Below are 16785 nucleotides of genomic sequence, written 5' to 3'. Positions count from 1 at the left end.
AATAACCCTACATAGAGGGACTACCCATTTTCTCCTCAGGCCTTTGTAGGTTGGGCAAAAAAACAGCAGGTGTACAATTGTTTCTGCATTTAATTTACAGGCAGGACATACGTCATCTGTGGGTCCATCCTTACCCCATTTGCTACAGAATCTTCTTATGGGTAACGTTTTCTAACGAAATTGCTTAAGAAGTTTCCGAGCCAAGGAGGGAGTTACCTCATCCAGAGTCGCCTCAAAACATGGAGCTTTTTTAAAACATAAAACATTAGCAGTGAGGCTATTCTCTCTTGTTTGGTACGAGTGCTTCCCCATATTGTCCCAGAACAATGCTTTCAATCTGGTCTTTGATATAGATACCATGCTCCCAGGGTCTGTCCAAAAGCTCATCAAATCAAGCCTTTCCAATATAGTTCTTAGGGACTTGAACCAGGGTATAGAAGTGGTTTTTGGAAATTTTAGGAGCTCTAGATGAGCTCCCTATAAGAATATAAATCGTCCACAATCTATACCAAAACATCAGTAATTTATAGCTGATTTTAAATGCTAACTGTCTGTGAGCTAGATGAAGGTATAATGGTACTAAGGAAGTATTTACAGGTAGGCCCAACAGAAACCTTATAAAACGATGTTCTATTGAGGATAGAGAAGTAATTGAGCCAGTGCCCCACAATTCTGCCCCATAGAGAACACCCCCAAAATGTTTGCATTATATATCTCAAGGGCGGCTGCTAGCTGCCTGGTCTCCGTTTTACTATGTATCTTACTCAGATTTGCAGTTTGATGAATAAGCTGCATCTTAGCCTTTTCTATATGAGGTTCCCATTTTTGGGTAGATGAGAGGCGTATACCCACATAATCAAAAGCCTCAACTCTTTCTAACTTATTCCCCAGATACACCTGTCTTAAGTATAATTTTGACTTTCCCTTTCTAAAGATCATGTATTTGGTTTTACTCTCATTCAGATCCAAACCACGGTCACTGCAAAACTTAGTAAAATCATTTAGGATCTGCTGTAGTCCTTGTGGAGTCTTTGCCATTCATTGAAGTTTTTGATGTCTTCCATTAGGCTGCTGGTATGCATGAGGGGGACTAGGGTGTCGGTGCAGGTGGTGATCCATTCATTGAAGTTCTTTAAGTCTTCGTTAAGTTGCTGTTGTGCTTGAAGGGGGCTAGGGTGTCGGTGCAAGTGGTGATCCATTCATTGAAGTTCTTGATGTCTTCATTTAGGCTGCTGCTGGTATGCTTGAAGGGGGCTAGGGTGTCGGTGCAGGTGGTGATCCATTCATTGAAGTTCTTGATGTCTTCCATTAGGCTGCTGGTGTGCTTGAAGGGGACTAGGGTGTCGGTGCAGGTGGTGATCCATTCATTGAAGTTCTTGAAGTCTTCGTTAGATTGCTACTGTGCTTGAAGGGGGCTAGGGTGTCGGTGCAGGTGGTGATCCATTCATTGAAGTTCTTGAAGTCTTCCATTATGCTGCTGGTATGCATGAGGGAGGCTAGGGTGTCGGTGCAGGTGGTGATCCATTCATTGAAGTTCTTGATGTCTTCATTTAGGTTGCTGCTGCTGTGCTTGAAGGGGGCCAGGTTGTCGGTGCAGGTGGTGATCCAGTTATTGAAGTTCTTGATGTCTTCCGTTAGTTGCTGTTATGCTTGAGGTGGTCCAGGGTGTTGGTGCAGGTGGGGATCCATTCATTGAAGTTCTTGATGTCTTCCGTTAGGTTGCTGGTATTCTTGAGGGGGGCCTGGTTCTTGGTGCAGGTGGTGTTTCATTCAAGGTTACTGGTATGCTTGAGGTGACGTGCGTTGAGGGCAGAAGCCCAGTCCTTCTCTGAGATGTTCTTCCAGCAACGACCGCCTGTCCAGAGGTGGTGGTTCTCCTGTGATTCAGGGTGGTGAGCTTGAAACTTAAAAGGGTGTTGCCACTTCAGGTGATAGGCGTTGATTTGTAGATTGATGCTGTTTAGTGTGGAGAAGTTAGGGTCCAGGAAGTGTTCAGCTGTGTGGGTGGGTCTGGTGATGTGCTGAGTAAGGTCGAGGTTCTCAAGGCATTTGAGGAGGGTATTTGAATTGGAATCCTTACGGTCCTCTAGATGAAAGTGCAGGTCTCCATGAGGGTTGAAAGTGCTGGAGTCAATGATAATCTCAAGTCTAGATTCGTTCTGATGTCCATTCTTTCTGTTACACAGACCTATATCTCTATATTATCAAAGTCAAGAGAAGCCTTTTCCAATCTTTCCTCTGCATTTTACTTTAGGACTGCTGGCTCCTGATAAATCACTTTGTCGTTAACATGAAAAGACATAGGTCAGCTATTTCACTTTAATGCTTCCCAATATTTTGAGGATACCCAGTGCTGAATGATTCAATCTCTCCCCCCTCAGATGTTCATAAACTAAATGAAGTTCTAATTGGGTCAAACACTTTTATTTTCTTCATTTCCACAATGTACTCGGTCCTTGTGAAGGTCACCTTCTTCAGATGGGAACTTGTTGCATCCTCTCTGGTTGTTTACTTGATGTCTAGAATACTACGTGAAATACACATCCAGGCTCCTGTGATACCAGACTCTTTACCAACAGCCAAAGTATACCCCAGTCAGACTCAGGACTAGTGAGCGCAAGGTTTCTGCAGAACTCGTACTTCAAGATTTTTGACATTTGCAGAGATTCTGTCACAAAGACAATCTCAGCCTAATCTAATGACAAAAACATCAAGCTTGATCTGTTTGTCCAAGCAACCGTAGATGTATCCATGAGAAGGCTTCTGGTCATGGCACTTAACCAGGGTCAATCACATCATTGCACCTTGCTTCTCGCTCAACCCCTCATTGGCCATGGTAGACGTGACATTAATTTCTACCTCATCTCGGGCAATGGGCACTCGAGGTCATCCCCACTGGATAGGCAGCCTGTGCAAACTGGCACTAGAGAGGATCTCCTCATGCTCAGGTGCAAATTGTAATATATTTACTTTAACAAACCAAAGAGTATTTATAGCACATACAAAGAAATGAACACACCAACAAGAGAAATAGATTCAATCATATATTGTAAAGGGTATTGAATACCGCTGGCTGTCACAAATACAAATTAAATACAATGAGTGACCGTGGGGAGAGAGTGACATAGAGTGAATAGTGAAGTGAACAGTGCGCTATATACATGACAAATACATTGGTGACATGAAAAAAGGAAGAAAAAAAAGTGTTAGCTTTATGACATACATCTTGAAGAGTTTCCTTTGTCATGTACTTCCTGAAGAGTTACAGTTGTTATACACTTTGTAAAACTGCATTTCCAGCAGCATCTCCTGATCATCTCTTTTTCCACAATGTCTTCTTGATATCTTCCATTAGGCTGCTGGTATTCTTGTTTAAATGACATCTTGACCATATGTGTCTTCCTAAAGCTCTACCTCTAGTGAATGGGTGCTCCGTGAGTGCCCTTTCTGTACTAAGTTATCACCTCCTTTTCCGAATTAAGATGCGGCATGTTCAATAGAACATTTAGTTAAATATCTGTGTATGGGGAAACATCTCTTGGTTACTTTAAAAAAATGATAAAGAAGAGATGTCTTTAACAAATAGTAAAATATGGTGTATTTACATTTCTATTTAGTGATAAATCTCTTTATATCCAACAGGAAACCAGCCTTGAATGCACAAATGATTCTGAATAATGACAATAATCGTGTAAATCTACACAATGATGACTAGATTTTTAAATGTTACTAACAAATGTATGTTTTGATTTGCAAGGTTGGGCTGCCTTTGCACTCTGTAAAAGACCTGATGAGTAAGACAGATAATTTTAATGTGGATATTTTTTTTGCCTGTAAGCCATTGAAGAAACATAATGACATTTCTGCATCGCTGACTCTAGGGTTATCTGTATATTGTGACTCGACGAAATAGAGCCTCCTCCAGGCATGTCTACTTGGTATGGAACTTTACCTGTCCGGGCCTTTACTGCAAAGTGGGAGTGTGTACCATGTGCAAAGGAGTTGCTTTGCCCGGCCTGTGGGGATCAAAAAGAAACCATTGAGCACATTATCTTCTTCTTCCCAATCTACTTGTCCCAAAGGAGGCGTTGTATTATTCCTCTCTGTCAGAAATTGGGACTAAGGGAACACAAGGAAGCACTCAGGAATCTGACAGAATACTGTCTACTGATGTAGTAACTCCAAATATGAAGTTATCTGTAGGCAACCCCAAACTGAGCTCCTTCAAAGCCATCTCTTCGAAGGGATCTCTTACGGCTCTTAAAACCTAAGTCAGACTCCCTGATTGACCAATGCCCCCTTAAACTGCCAGCTGCAGGGGCTGACATCATTAATCCATTGGTCAAAAAAATTCTTAATTCATCTCTAGGAACAGCCACGGTTCCCAGAGTCTGGGCACAGGCAATGATTATTCCCCTTTAAAAAAAACAATAGCAGATCCTGTCACCCCCATCTATTTACAGGCCCATTTCCCTGCTGGCGGCTTTTTCCAAGATACTATAGAAGCAGGTAAATGGACAACTGTAGAAATATGTGGAGATTAATGGGCTTCTCCACCTGAGTCAATCAAGCTTCAGGGCCCAGTACAGCACAGAAACGGCTCTAGTAGAGGTATCTATTTTTATTAGGGGTACCCTGGACACCAGAAGTATAGCTGCACTAATATTTTTGGATCTGTGGGCCACTTTTGACACAGTCCTGAATGCAGTTCTCTTACATCGTCTTCAGGAGATAGGAGTGATAGGGTTCCTGGAGCTGGTAAAAATCCTTCTTAGAAAACAGACACAATACAATCTGAATTCTCCCCTGCTCTGCTAGTCCTCAAAAGGTGGATACAGCAGTCCCTCAGGGATTCGCGTTGAGCCCCACCCTTTTTAATATTTATCTCACCCCGCTGATCCAGCTAGCAGTAAAATTAGGAGCAAAAGTGATCTCCCACACAGATGACACACAGTTGCTCTTCTCCTGGATTAAGGGAACAGATTTGGAGAGCTCTCATGTCTAAACCTGTCTTACCGCAGTCTTTCATTCACTAGCAAAAGTGCAATTGAAATGTAATGAGACGGTGCATCGTCCCTGGAGTAGCTGCACGCAATATGTCTCCTATCATATCATATCATGCTATCAGCAACCACAAACATGACCACTTGTTTACGTAAAAACAGATCTATCCTTTTGTTGTTTACTTTTGCATGCCCAAGGTAGACACAAGAAAGATACAAATTGGCTTTTCAAACATTTATTGAAACAATTGTAATATTGGATGAAAAGAGTGTGCTGCAATTATTAGTAAAAAAAAAAAACAAATCAGTGTAACCAGCATTACAAGAATGGTGAAAAAGATAAACAGTTCGAGGTGTTTTCCTTTTTGGAACCACTTTGGCACTCCCTTAGTTTTGCGTTTTAGTCATTTTTAGGCTGCCCCTGCTTGCTCTTCATAGCCACATATAGCACATTTGTGTTTGCGATATTATTTTGAGAATATGCTGTAAATCTTGTTTGTTATTCAGGGACTCTTCGTAGGGTTTCGTCTACATATTTTGTACAAAGTCATCTAGAATACATAAAACATGGTGTACTGTTTTCTCTGCTCATTTAGTAATATCACCTATTATTTAGACATAACACGGTCACACAACTGCATCTCCTGCACAATAGTTTTATCCTATAAATGGTGTTCAGTCCCCACGGAGGCAGAGAGGAGAATTTCGGCAGAGGGGACTGTTCTGGAACGACAGCAGTGTCTGACATGCAACCCTGCCTAAACTAAGTTTACACTCATGATGCGGACCACCTAACTACATACGCCATGTCTGGGGTCTTAGACCAATCCCAGAGATCGCAAATATATCCCTGTGCTCACAAAATAAGGGTAGAACTAGACAGATATATAATTTGCCATGGTTGGGATGTTTGTCCGATACAGTCTGGTACTTATTATAATTAATTTGTTTAGTTGCATCTACCTAATGATCGCAGCACATTTGCTTCATAAAAGACTACAATAGTTTTAATAAATGTATTGTAAACTTTCTTTGTGTTTTTCTAATGTTCACTATGGGCATGCATGAGTGAGCGAGTGAGTAACAAAAGGGGAGGATCCATTTCCACAGTGCCCTTGGGGATAGAGGGTCGTGTTTGAGGTTGCCAAAATCCCCTGTTACTCTGGGGGAGATTAGGAGTTCAGATGAGGCACTGTGAGCTAGCAGGATTGGGCCAACAGGTACTGACGTTGTAGAGAGACTCCGTCCCTACACTCTGACGTCCTGTCATCCTAACACACAGTTCTGCTTTACCAGCTGAATCTGTGCAATAGGTTCAACCATTATAAAATTACTATGCTGTTATATGAATATATAATTCTACTCCTACCTAACAGTACCTATACTTTTGAGAGCTTATCGGAAGTACCCTTTGCCAGATACCTTGGGATACCCTATCCTGCTTACCTGACTGTGATGTATCACAAAGCTAACCTGTGTAGAACAGGTTATCGTACATCTTTTTTTGACTTCAGTATTTGTGTGCATGTTAAATTATAAGGCAAAAACAATTCTGTTGCGTTTAGATATTTCCAAGGCACACTGTTTGATTTTAAAACCTACAATTTCCACTCAATTACATAATCGTTCTCAGTTGACTTTACCTATGCTGTAAGAGAGATGTGTCATTAAATATAACATCAAATGCATATTATACAATATTTTTCAAAGAATAAATGTGAGTTGACAATGCAGTCATGCCATTGTCCACATCAGCCAATGCATTTTACAAATGAATCCTGTCAATTTGTCTTAAGTGTTCAGCAGCTTCCACAGTTTATTGTAAGTGGCGTATCGAAATATTTTAGTATGTGGTGACCTAGGACCCAACAAGAAATCTTGTAAATCCATGTCATCAGAAAGGAAAAATAGATGTTCCTTAACTACGGATAATGTGGAAACCGCAAAGCTTAGCAATCAGGAACAGGTTATGTTTAATTAAACAATAATGGCCAGGAATAGCAGCCACATCTCTTACCGTTGCGTGCTGAAATTCACTTTGCATTAGGTACGTGGCATGCTTTATACTGTACAGCGGGTGCAATAAAGTGAAACTTGTCCCACTTTGGGCAGGAAGTACTAGTCCAGTTGGCCATAAATATTGTGATTAGATAATTTATCCCACTCTGATAGGAGGGACCCTAAATACTAACTGAAAGTCACATTCTGAGGTGGTCCAGGTGGCTGTGTGTGTTATCTAGGCTAACGCTTTGTTGGGAATTGTTTGGGCTTTATGTGATGAATGCAACTTAACGGCTGCTCTGCTATCGTTACTTGGCCAGAATGCAGGCTCTCTGCTGTGTATTTTGTTGGATTTGAGTGTGTGCATCTGATTTGTTTCTTTAGGTATTACATCCTGGGGCCATATGTGATTTACTTCTGCAGTCTTCCAGGTGTGTTGAGACTTGTTCCATATCTGGTGTCTCCATCACATGAAGTGCTCGGGATGAACAGAGGACAGCTGTGCTATGTTGATCTGATAAAGGGTCACTCTGGAACCGTAACAAGTGTTATATGGTGAATTTAGGTAGCGCAGGCAACAGTTGTTCTGTGGTGTGCTGGACAAGAGCGGGTCCTTTCTATAAATGAAACCTGAATCTAACATCCCCCACCCCCCTAATTGAGTTATCAACTACTACCCTGGCTGTTTGTATCTGTGCCTTGTGCATAAGCGGTTCCTGTTTCTAGCTTGTGGTGTGAGTGTTTCCCTTGGCATTGGGTGTCCTAATCCGGTGTATTCCCCCTCAGGGTAGCCTTCTTCACGCAGCCCCATATTAGTTGCAGGGTACGTCACAGCAAGAGCAAGATTACAACCACTGGTAACAAGTCCTTACGTAGGCCTGCGATCCACCTTGCTACCCAGGTAAACAAACCTGTGAACCATTCTATGTTTGGGGCACCTCCTTCCTTAATAATGACCTGCTGTAGGTTGTACAGTGTTTGGAAGGCGATTGACAGTGTGCCATTGTCAAGGTCTTTCATGGGGATGAAGGTACAGCACACTGTACCTATCTTGGCGCATACACCCCCTTCCGTTGTGGTATTAAGTCCAACACATACTGGTTCTACATCCCAATGAGGCAGAAGGCATGCATTTTATCTTTGCGTTTTGGCCATTTTCAGTGGTGTTCATCATTTTCAGCAGTTCCCACCTGATGATCTGCAGCCACCGAGTGTTGGTCTTGGTTTGCTGGTGAAAAGGGGATTGAACCTATACCTATTTGTGGATTGGTGAAGAGCCAGAACTCTTCAGCAATGTCCTTGAATCTGTCCAAACCAAAGGACTCAGCTGACTTTGTTTTGCATATTTGTGTAGAAGCATGGTGCCTTTGCTGATGAGGTGATGAAGTGCAGAAAGACTGAAGTTCTGGGTATGACCAATGTAGGCATGTAGAGTGTGACCAGTGACTGGGTCCCACACCAGCCTGGGATGAGCAGGGTGTAGGTGTGGTTGCCGCATGGCCAGTAGTAGTCCATCAAGGTACCCCCTACATATCCTTATTACAGGTTGTACTCTGGCATATTGCCTTTTACCCCTATGGGTATCATCCCCTTCCCCCGAAAACACAAGGAATACACTGATATTCTCCTGACCACTATGAGCTGCCCATTACCCTCAAATCATGTATATCTTCCTGCCTCTGAGTTCCAGGTGTCTTGGCATTGGGTCAGTAGAGTGTCATTCAACCAGCCCCCACTTTTGTTCCCCAAATTGATGGCTCTGCAGGTTAACTGAACATTGGGGTACTACTTGTTGTTCATAAATACTGCTCCAGTTATACTAAGGGCTTGCCTTGGTCAACAGGTTGGTGCCATTGTTGACATGTTAATGCTCTGTTTTAGGCCCTGTGTTCCAATACCATTTCTGCTCCTTTTTTTAGTTTGTTTAACGGGGACTGGTTCTCATCCTGCTGTGTCAGGATGTAAAGGACTTTGGGTATGATATTGTACTTGGTTAGGTTCACTGTGACTTTCTGTGGTGCTGTGGTGTTAGGCTGGAGTTTGGCTTTTATTCATCATCGGTATAAGTGTATGAGGCACAATGATGAACCTTTTGCATGGGGTATCAATTAGCAAACAGAACAGGAGTTGGGTAGATGCTTTGCTTCCCACTTAGATCATCGGTTGATACCAGGTATTGTGTAATAGAGCGCTATGTAATCATTGTGTGTAGTGAAGTTGTAGGTTGAATGGGTAAGATCCTGAGACACAGTCTGGACCACTTTACCTGGTGTCCTTTGCTGAAACTTGACCTGTTCCTGTAAGGTGACATAGATTCGATGTCAAATCCAGGGTGGGGAGCTCTATGGGCGCTCCTATCTGCAAAGTTCGCAAAGTCCGGAGGGGAAGCCCTACAGGTGCGTCTGTCCCCAAAGTGTTCATAGTTCATATTGGAAAGAGTCTGTTCTGGTAACTCATTTGATGGTAGTGATGGATCCAAGAGAATATCTGACAAGTGGTACTATGACTTTCACTTTGACCTTGACAGCTGTGGGAGTTGAAAAGACAACTTTGGATCTTCATTTAGGGCTCGCAACCACGATGGCCGCCTGACTCCTCGGCTCCGCTGACCCTTTTGCCACTCTCCCGGTTTCCGCATCATCCTGCTTTCTATCCTAGCACTGCGCTACACCAGCGGAACCGGGAGGCGAACCCGGTCATGCCGATGTGCTTTTTTCCTCGATCCCGGCAGTAGAAGCCCCGGAACGCCCTCACCTTCTCCAGACGCCGATCAGCTCAGCCCGAGTCTTTGTTCCGCGGAAGCGACCGGCCCTGCACACAAAGACGGCGGCCATTACAGGTTGGACAGAGCCGGCTGCTGTACTCCGTCGGCTGCAACTAAATCGCTGCATTTGGCTCCGCTGCTTCTAGATTCTGGGCACCGCCGCAACCGGAGACACATTGTATCCACTCTCCAGCCCCGGGACGGCTCCTATGCAACATTGTTTCCCCTAGCGCCGCTGCGAGCGCCATCTTCTTGCCTGCCATCGGCTCCTACAAGCGTGGACCCAGGGCTGCCGGTGCGGACGCGGGCGTCTGCCCGAGCCACTTCACAACTGCGCCGGGATGGAAAACACTGCCCTTGTGCTCCCAGACTGTTTCCATCGTGCCTCGACTCGGCAGGGTGCTCGAAGGATTGCTGAGGGTGATGACGATCGGATAACGGGACAGCCCCTCGTCTGCCATACCCTAGTGCAGGAAGGAGCTGCGTCCTTGTCCTTTGAGGCGCCATTGCAACTTGGTGACATATTGAGCGCCCTAGATGACCTCAGGTCTGCCATGTGTACTGCTGCTTGTGAATTGGGGGCTCGGCTGGAGGCTACTCTGCTTGCTACCCCCCAGTCTGACCGTGAGCGGGACACTGCGCCACACCCTGTAGCTGATTCCTATGGTTCATTCGCCCCGGTCGCCATTGAACCGCTGAGGTCTCGAGACCCCGTCATTGCTGAGGTACTGGCAGAAGCACCCTCAAAGGGACACAAACTTTCTGGGGTGATGATCTGGCTTGGGAGACGCCGCGGGACACCACGCCTGGTGACTTCTTCGTGGACTACTGGCGGACCTCCGTTTCTCATCCTGAAGCGGCCATTACCGTGTGGACTAGCTGCCTTTGGTGGACCACTGTCGCGCTATGGATCTTCTTCTATGATTGTGGACCACATGGTTCCGTCTTGGATGGACTTTGGTGGCCGTCCTCTCATTCAGCTGTGGTCCCTTTGTTCAGTCCCTCCTTCCAAGATGTCTATCGTGCAGCTGGATTGTGTCGTTACACCGCACCGTAGGGGACAGGGTTGAGGGTGTCCCCTCCTGAATCAGGACTGTCTCTCTTGTATTGCTGGGCTGCTGACGGACTGCCGGGGATATTGAACATTGGTATTGTACTGGTCTTTGGGGTCGGGGTAAGGGCGGCAAGAGTAATATATGCTAATAGTGTTGGATATACTTGACTGGCCCTCCTCCGGTCTTATGTGAACTGTATTCTTTCTTCCTTTTCCTTTTTCCTTTTCTTGTTTCTTTCTCATTTTTTCTCTTCTCTTGCTGTATTTCGGGTTTATGGGGAGACAAACACTCTGCTGGGGGGGGTAGGCCGTAGCCTCTGCATGTGTGTAGGGTGGGGGGGTAAATTTTAGTTTGTGTTTTTTTCTATGGCGCCTTTTTTTGCTCTTTTATAATTTCTTCTTCCTCTTTTGGCCCGTGTTAGGCATACTGGGGGATGGGTGGTAGCGCGGTTGTAGATGGGATGTTGCGCCTATTTTCTCGTGGTGTGAATAATTTGTGGCCATCCTCTGGTTGGGACCTGCATGTTGCGAATTGTACTGATCGTAAGGGTGTATCTTGTCGAGTCCCACCTACATGGACCTCGTTTCTTCTTTCTCATTTGTATAAGTACGGAGTAACATGACCTGATCTTAATGGTTGCACAAAAATTTAAAATTAACCTGCATTGCTCCTGTGTCAAGGTATTGCGGCACCTTCCAGTCTGCTTCCTGCATAGTACCTCTTGATATGTTGTATTACCTTGTCACCGTATTGCACGCACTAGTGCTACACGAGATTTCGTGGCCGGCCGGATGGTTGTGGGCCCGTATTTGTTCTGTTTTTGTGCACAATAAAGGTTTTAAAAAAAAAAAAAAAAAAAAAAGACAACTTTGAAGGCCCTTTCAAACTTGCCTTTTCTCCACTGGCGATGAATGTTGCGGATTAGGGCTCGGTCGCTGGACTGCGGTATGGTGTAGGTTAGGCCCATGGAGGTGGGCATCACCTCCCTTTGGGCAACCTGTTTAGAGAGGAGTCTGCACGTTTTGGTCAGTTCAGAGAATTGTAGATACATTTCATTACATACAGCTTCAGAGCTGAATTCTGCACTTAGTTTGGTTCTGCTCTAAGATATTGGCATCTAAATTGTGCTACCAATGACTAGCTGATGCGGGGAGGGGAGTCAGGTGGTGGTCTGTGCTTGCGGTCACACTTAGAAGACATTGGACACAATGTACACCAAGGGTCTCATTTAGATTTTGGCGGACAGGTTACTCCATCAAATGCGTGACAGGTATCACGTCCACTCTATTAGTAGTGCATTATATCCTGTGACAATTGTAGTAAGATGGACTGGGATATCTGTCACATTTGTGATGCAATAACCATTCTGCCAAACTCCAAATCAATCTTAAAGTCTGCAACCAATGTTGTATCAAAGAAAACCATAATGACAGGAAGGGGGCCTAGAAGCAGCTGTAGTCCCAGAGGCACCGGAAACGGAATCTGAGTTTGAGAGGGTGGACTGATAGCAAGTGCACCTTGGATCTGTTGTGGGTACGCCTGAGAAGCAGGGTGATTTTTAGAATCCTTTTATGTCCTTTGCTGATATTGCCTGACACCTGGACCCTCACCTTCCCTTCAGGCAGGCAGCCTTCAGGTGTTGTGCTTTCTAAGGCTCTGCTGCACTCTTGTAAAGGGTCAAATTGGTAACACCCTTGCAGCAAGTGCCCTTATGAGCCACAGTAATAAGATACAGTGCACACCAATACCCAGTAAAGGCCTGAAACAGACCCAAAATGGAGCATTTACCTACGTTTGCCTGCTCTGTTGGTACCTCATAAGTAGCGACCTGTGCCCTTCCTCCATGTATATGCCCCAGGGGAGGTTCTTTAATGACACTTGTGATCCTTGAAATGCCAAACATGGCCTCTCGACTATCAGACTTTCACCTGATGTCTGCTGTGTGCATCCAGTCACTTCCCTGCTTTAACTGTCAATGAACCCTGTTGAGGGAGTACACAGACATAAAGGTGTATGGAAGGTGATTACCAGGGAGTAAGGTGAAGCTGAATGTAAGAAATGCCCAAAGGTGTAAATGCTGCACTCCCCCTCAAGCAACGGACATGTTGTCCCACTCTGCCAATGGCCCATCCCCCCACAGAGTAGCATGCTGGCACCACACAGAAGACATTAAGTCAGATACACTTGTAAGGTAGAAAAGACAAAAAGCAGACCCGTATTGGCAGCAGAGATATCGCAGGTATATTACTGGCTGTGATGGAATCTCTATAATCAATGCTGCAATCTTCGCACAGATGATTGAACCAACCCCAGGAAAGTGGCAAAGATAACTTAACAAACAGAAAAGTAAAGGCAGGAGTTGGAACTTCAGCTGCTCCAGTGTGAACAGGAAAGTATTGTCAAGAAGAGTGGGAACGGAGCTACATTTCTTATATACTTCCTGGAGCGTTACCTTTATTATATACTTCCTGAAGAGTTTTCTTTGTCATTTAGTTCTCGAAAGGGTTGCTGCTGTTATACACTTCCCGAAACTGAAGTGACAGCAGCACATCCTGATCCATCTCTTTTTCCACAATCCCTTCTTGTTTAAATAAAATCTTGGCCATGTTGCATCTTCCTAACGCTGTACCTCTAGCGAGTGGGCACTCCATGTGTAGTCTTTCTGTACTAAGTTACTCTGTGAACACTGAAAAATCACCTCCTTTTCTGAAGTAAGTTTGAGTGACCTGTTCAATGGAAGATTTAGTTAAATATCTGTGTATGGTGAAATATCTCTTGGTAACTTTCATAAATGGTAAAGAAGAGATATCTTTTACAACTGGTTAAATAATGTGTATTCACATTCTCTTACATTTTCATTTAATAATTTTAAATCTCTTTACATCCAATAGGAAACCAGACTTGAATGCACAAATGAGCGTGAATAATGACCGTAATCGTGCAAATCTGAAAAAAGCGGTTAGAAAAAATGAGCTCCAATATTCTGGGAAAGATCTGCACAGTCCAAGACTGAGGACCCCGAACATAACCTTTTAGATCCTGGAAGAAGCAGTCAGAGCAATTCAGTGGATCTAAGAGTCTGAGCTGTGCACATCTACGCAACAGGATAAAGAATGACCTCTAGAAAATTAAGGCAACAACACTGACAAACCGCCTCCTGTATAAACAGGCCTCCACCACCAGCTTTGATCATGCGTTTGGTATGAGGTGGATACAGCATTGCTCTGCTTCCTGTAATGATGGCAGACCACCATCCAGCGTGCTAGGTGTATTGTAAACTCTTTCTGTCCAAACCACATGAGCAAGAGAAAAATACAATGGCAGACAACTGAAGGGTAATGGAAAGAGAGGGTCTTTGATCTACAACAGACTGTCCCAATTTGCATCGACCAGAAGGAAGACTAATCTTTACCCATAGCGCACAAAACTATTATGCAATCTAAAGACATACCCACCTCCAAAGAAGCTTTACTTGCCAAAATGATAATATATCTAGTTGATGAGTCTTGTATTTCATTGTGAAATCTGAAATCAACCATCCAAAATACCACACACATACCGGGAATGTGAGAATAACACAAGTGCTTTATCAACCATGTTATCCCCTCAGGAAACGCAGTCATGGGATGCAGACAAATTTAAACCGGACCCAGAGACACCAACCAAGAAAGAAAAATCATACACATGCAGCAAGAGCTTTAGTTTGTCATTGTTACTAAAGAACCATAAGCAAACACACACAGGAGAAGCAACCTGTGATTGCAATGAATGTATGAAGAACTTTAGTCAGTTAACACTCCTAAAAGATCATCAGCGAACCCACACAGGGGAAAAATCATCCCATTGCAATGAATGTGGGAAGAACTTCAGTCAGTTATCACAACTCCAAAGACATCAGCGAACACATACTGGAGAAAAACCGTACCATTGCACTGAATGTGTGAAGAAATTCAGTCAGTTATTAGACCTCCAAGTACATAAACAAACACACACAGGGGAAAAAGCATACTATTGCAATGAATTTGGAACTAGTTTGAGTGATTCCTCAACTCTCGGGACTCATCAGCGAACACACACAGGGGAAAAACCATTCAAGTGCAGTGAATGTGTGAAGAGCTTCAGTCTGTTATCACATCTCCAGTCACATCAGCGAACACATACTGGGGGAAAACCATACCATTGCAATGAATGTGGAAGTAGTTTTAGTGATTTCTCAACTCTCAGGAGTCATCAGCGAACACACACAAGGGAAAAACCATTCAAGTGCAGTGAATCTGTAAAGAGCTTTAGTCGGTTATCACATTTCCAATCACATCAGCGAGCACATACTGGAGAAAAACCATACCATTGCAGTGAATGTGTAAAGAGCTTTAGTGGGTCATCAGAGCTACAAAAACATATTCGGACACACACTGGGGAAAAACCATTCCAGTGCAGTGAATGTATGAAGAGTTTTAGTAATTTATCAAACCTACAGAGACATCAGCGAATACACACAGGGGAAAAACCGTACCATTGCACTAAATGTGGAAGTAGTTTTAGTGTTTCCTCTAAACTCAAGATTCATCAGCGAACACACACAGGGGAAAAGCCATTCAAATGCAGTGAATGTGGAAGTAGTTTTAGTGTTTCCTCTAAACTCCAGATTCATCAGCGAGCACACACAGGGGAAAAGCCATTCAAGTGCAGTGAATGTGTGAAGAGCTTCAGTCTGATATCACATCTCCAGTCACATCAGCGAACACATACTGGGGAAAAACCATACCATTGCAATGAATGTGGAAGTAGTTTTAGTCATTTCTCCACTCTCAGAAGACATCAGCGAACACACACAGGGGAAAAGCCATTCAAATGCAGTGAATGTGGAAGTAGTTTTAGTCATTTCTCCACTCTCAGGAGACATCAGCGAACACACACAGGGGAAAAGCCATTCAAATGCAGTGAATGTGTGAAGAGCTTCAGTCTGTTATCACAACTCCAGTCACATCAGCGAACACATACTGGGGAAAAACCATACCATTGCAATGAATGTGGAAGTAGTTTTAGTCATTTCTCCACTCTCAGGAGACATCAGCGAACACACACAGGGGAAAAGCCATTCAAATGCAGTGAATGTGTGAAGAGCTTCAGTCGGTTATCACATCTCCAGTCACATCAGCGAACACACACAGGGGAAAAACCATTCCAGTGCAGTGAATGTATGAAGAGCTTTAGTCGGTTATCAAACCTACAGAGACATCAGCGAACACACACGGGAAAACCCGTACCATTGCACTGAATGTGTGAAGAGCTTCTGTCGGTTATCAACCCTCAGGAGCCACCAGCGAACACACACAGGGAAAAAACCATCACCACCCAGCCAGTGAGGAACAGCAACAAGACAACGCATCCATCCTTATACATAACACACTACAGGGGTTTGCTCCAGGGTCAAACTCACTTTACTTTCACGTTAATAGCAACACGTTCTAAACTGGAGAATTTATATTTAGGAACAAGGGGTTTGTACGGCCATTAGTGGCATAATAAATTTGAAACCCAGTACTTTATAAATCTGTATTAATGATACATATCCAAACACCACCAATGTATGGACATCCAAGAGACTTTAAAAACCACACCACTGAGGTGTGTCCAGCATCAAACTCAATTTACTTCAAAGTTAACATGAACTAAATTATGATACAGCAAGAGCAGTCGCGATGCTATGAAATGTACACATTGATTTGTTTTTAGATACGTAATAAAACAACACATTTTTTTTAATTCATGGTATTTGACTGCTGAGTGCATTTAAATGTGATTTATTCCCTAAACTATAAAGATAATTTGTTATGTCAGCAAGAAGCCTAGTTTATTTGGCAATAGAGGGGTCAAATCTCGACAGCATGACTGCTTTCAGCTGGGATTCTGGCGCAGGTTGTATCAGAGGAGACGATTCTCCCCAGTGTGCCTTCTCTTA

At 43.8% G+C, this 16785-nt stretch overlaps 1 protein-coding gene across 2 annotated transcripts in view; it reads left to right on the top strand.

Annotated features, from left to right (window-relative positions):
• LOC147672099 (uncharacterized) overlaps positions 1-16553 on the top strand; it is a 110287-nt gene extending 93734 nt beyond the window's left edge. For both annotated transcript variants that reach the window (XM_086948035.1, XM_086948034.1), the window contains exon 2: positions 13715-16553. In XM_086948035.1, coding sequence (XP_086804161.1) covers positions 14419-16101 — 1683 coding nt within the window. In that variant the 5' untranslated portion in view covers positions 13715-14418 and the 3' untranslated portion in view covers positions 16102-16553. The remainder of the gene's footprint in view (positions 1-13714) is intronic.
• The last annotated feature ends 232 nt before the right edge of the window (positions 16554-16785 follow it).

Source organism: Lissotriton vulgaris, unplaced genomic scaffold, assembly GCF_964263255.1.
Source record: "Lissotriton vulgaris unplaced genomic scaffold, aLisVul1.2 SCAFFOLD_2810, whole genome shotgun sequence".
Classification (NCBI taxonomy): domain Eukaryota; kingdom Metazoa; phylum Chordata; class Amphibia; order Caudata; family Salamandridae; genus Lissotriton; species Lissotriton vulgaris.
Note: the sequence above shows the minus strand (reverse complement) of the source record. Positions and strands in the feature narration are given on the sequence as shown.